The following is a 3,097-nucleotide window of genomic DNA, read 5'->3' as shown; positions in this document are numbered from 1 at the left end:
ACTTTCCTGGAAGTTTCATAGTTTCTCCATGACTAATCATCATTACAAAGCTATTAAGATCTTAAAGCATCAGTATTCCTTAGTCTTAAATTTTGACCTTTGGATTTCCCAGATTACCAGGACTAGGGAAACAAACACAGAACCCCATTTGGTGCTGTCAGGCAGGTAGATCTCCCTTAGGAACCTCAGGTAGTTTACTAGCTAACACAGGTATGTACTTTGGCCTCACAGTGCTTGCCCCAAAGGCACTGACAAACGCCCCAGGTGATGCTCAGTTGCTTTGGGACTCTTGTCCGGTATCGGTAATGTGCTTACACAACGTGGGGCTCTTCCTCAAGTACTTTGGGCTACTGTACATTCGGATGATCTTAGGAGCCTGGTTCCAGGTGTTCAGAAGCTGGAAGGCGGCCAAGTCTAGAGTAGGGGCGTCAAAGGCAGCCAGCAGATTGACGGGGGCAGCTTCCTTCAGGAGCTTAGGCACCGGCACCGCCTCGGGGACGTTGGCGTTGCCCAAGAAGAAATGCATCAGCACCCGCTTCTGCAGGCAGTCCCTGAGGTACAGCACCAGGTCCTCCAGCCGCTCCGCCAGGAACTGCTCCTCCCAGGCTTGCCAGGGCCTCCGGAGCAACAAGGAGAAAAGCGCCGTCTTGAGGATGTAGGAGGAGAGGACGCGGCTCCACTGGGCGCCGAAGGGCTGCTCCAAGCCCCGGCCGCGCAGGTCCCGCAGCCCCTTGAGGATCTGCAGGCACTTGAGGTGGCAAGAGTTGGTCGGGGTCTGCTCCTTGAGCCAGCTCAGCAGCCGCTGCTCCTGCTTGGAGACGTTGAGCCCCCAGAGGGCCTGCAGGGGGCAGGAAGCGCCGGGCTGGGCTTTCCTGGCGCCGGGCTGCAGGGCGATGAGATAGACCGAGTCCCCCAGGGGGATGGCGGGGATGAGGCGCACGGCCATGGAGATGTGGCAGCAGACGTAGTCGGAGCGCGGCAGGATGTGCAGGGTGAGCTGGCGGCCCGGGCAGGCGGCCAGGCTGATGCGGCAGCGCTCCTGCAGCCGGTAGAGCACGGCGCCCAGGCACCGCTGCAGGTGGCCCTGGAACCAGCGCAGCACCAGGGCCGAGGACAGGTAGCGCCTGCCCTGCAGCTCCACGCAGAAGCCCTCGCTGAAGGGCCGGTAGCCCCGGGGCCAGGCGGCCCCTTGCGGGGCCTTCAGGGCGCAGGTGAAGGCGCTGCGCAGCTCCGGGGCCAGCCCCGGCTCCTCGGCGCCCAGGCAGCGGGGCTCCAGCTCCAGGCGCGGCGGCAGCCTCAGCGGCACCAGGATGTCGAAGCAGTCCGGGCTGCGGACCTTGTGCTGCTCGTAGGCGCTGCCGATCTGCACGAAGTCCCCGCGCAGGGTGGGGGTCAGGGACCCCGGCTGCAGCCCCTGCGCCTTGGCCGCCCGCACCAGCTCGCCCACGATGCGGCTCACGTGCGCCTTACTGTGGCCCAGCACGTGCGGGGAGAGGCGCAGCTGCTGCTCGTAGAACCTCTCTAGCAGGCTCCGGCGGGCGGCGCTGCTCGCCGGCGCCTCGGGGCCGCATGCGGCTCGGGGCCGTTGGCCGCACTCCCCGCCGCCGCTGCGGGAGCCGCAGTAGCGGAGCAGCAGGAAGCCCAGCAGCAGCAGCGCGGAGCCCTTGAGCAGCGGGACGGAGCCCGAGTCCGGGGCGCTGTCCGAGTCCGGGGCGCCCGCCCTGCTTCGCACGGCCTGGTAGAGGCACACGAGGGCCGTGCACAGGCAAGTCACCAGCGGCCAGAAGACGCGCAGGTTCAGGGTGTAGACGGTCATGGTGCGGCGGGAGCTCAGCCCATGGTACCGGCTGCGGCAGCGCCCCCCGGCCTCCGCATGCAGGGGGCGCCCGCCACCCCACTCACCAGCCTCCCCCAGCTCCGGGAGTCGGGACTGGCACCCCCCTGCCGGCCGGCTGCCCTAGACTCACTACCTCTGCCGCTCCCGGCGTGCCAGCTCCTCCCACCGAGTGCTCTTCCCCCACTCCCAGTTCCAGTCCCGGGACAGACAGACAGACAGCCTCCTCCGAGTCCTGTTCCAGCCCCTGGGGTGCGCCCAGCCAGCCGCCGCCTCCGTGCCCTGCTCCAGCCCCTGGGGTGCGCCCAGCCAGCCGCCGCCTCCGTGCCCTGCTCCAGCCCCTGGGGTGTGCCCAGCCAGCCGCCGCCTCCGTGCCCTGCTCCAGCCCCTGGGGTGCGCCCAGCCAGCCGCCTCCTCCGAGTCCTGCTCCCGCCCCTGGGGTGCGCCCAGCCAGCCGCCGCCTCCGTGCCCTGCTCCAGCCCCTGGGGTGCGCCCAGCCAGCCGCCTTCCCCCGCCTGCCTTCCGTCCCGGGACACGCACCCAACCCCCGTCCCCCTGCCTGCTTCGGCCTCCTGTCCCGGGACACGCACTCACCACCCCCTCGCCCCTGCTGTTGTGCTTCCTTAGTCCAGCCCGTCTCCCCCAACCGTTACTTAGCTCCGAAGCTTCCTCTTCCGAGGGGAAAAGGGGCCGCGTCATTTATTGTGTGAGCTCAGAGGAAATGCCAATGGTTTTGGCCAGAGGAAAGCGGGATCAGGCCTGGGGGTGTAGTCACAAGCCCCGGGGTTTGCCTGCCCAAAACTAGGCCACTGGGGTGGGAGAGAGGAGAGAAGGAACAGCCCCTCCCCATCCCTTCCCCTTTCCTCTCCGAAATGAAGGCGTTGTCATCAGAAGAACCCATTGACAGTTTTTGTCCAGGGGCTTCTTCATTCAAAACTTTAACGGCTGCAGTTCCTAGTTCTCAAACTTTCAACGTTGGCGTTCCCATTTCTTAAACACCGAGTGATCAAAGACCAAAACAAAAACAAGACAGCAAAAGATTCATAGTGGGAACTCTCTGTACAATAGTTTTAATGCCATTTAATCTATTTTTAAATAATTTAGTTGGGGTTTTTTTAGATAAATTTACTTTTAAAAAAAAGAAGGCATAGGTTGATAAGAGGAAGCTCAGACAGATTTGTTTAAATAATCTGTCCAGCACATACCTTGCTAATCAACTTGCTTTACTGTCATGAAGCCAACACGCCAGGCTCACTTATCAGC

General features: G+C 63.3%; 1 protein-coding gene across 1 annotated transcript; it reads right to left on the bottom strand.

Moving 5' to 3' along the window:
* Positions 1-271: 271 nt before the first annotated feature.
* ITPRIPL2 (ITPRIP like 2) lies at positions 272-2,533 on the bottom strand. The gene is given in 3 exon segments (XM_065411520.1): positions 272-1,951; positions 1,953-2,044; positions 2,140-2,533. Coding segments are annotated over 3 exon segments (2,166 nt in total).
* Between the last annotated feature and the right edge of the window lie 564 nt (positions 2,534-3,097).

Source organism: Emys orbicularis, chromosome 10, assembly GCF_028017835.1.
Source record: "Emys orbicularis isolate rEmyOrb1 chromosome 10, rEmyOrb1.hap1, whole genome shotgun sequence".
NCBI classification, from domain to species: domain Eukaryota; kingdom Metazoa; phylum Chordata; order Testudines; family Emydidae; genus Emys; species Emys orbicularis.
This window is presented reverse-complemented; position numbering and strand designations above follow the sequence as displayed.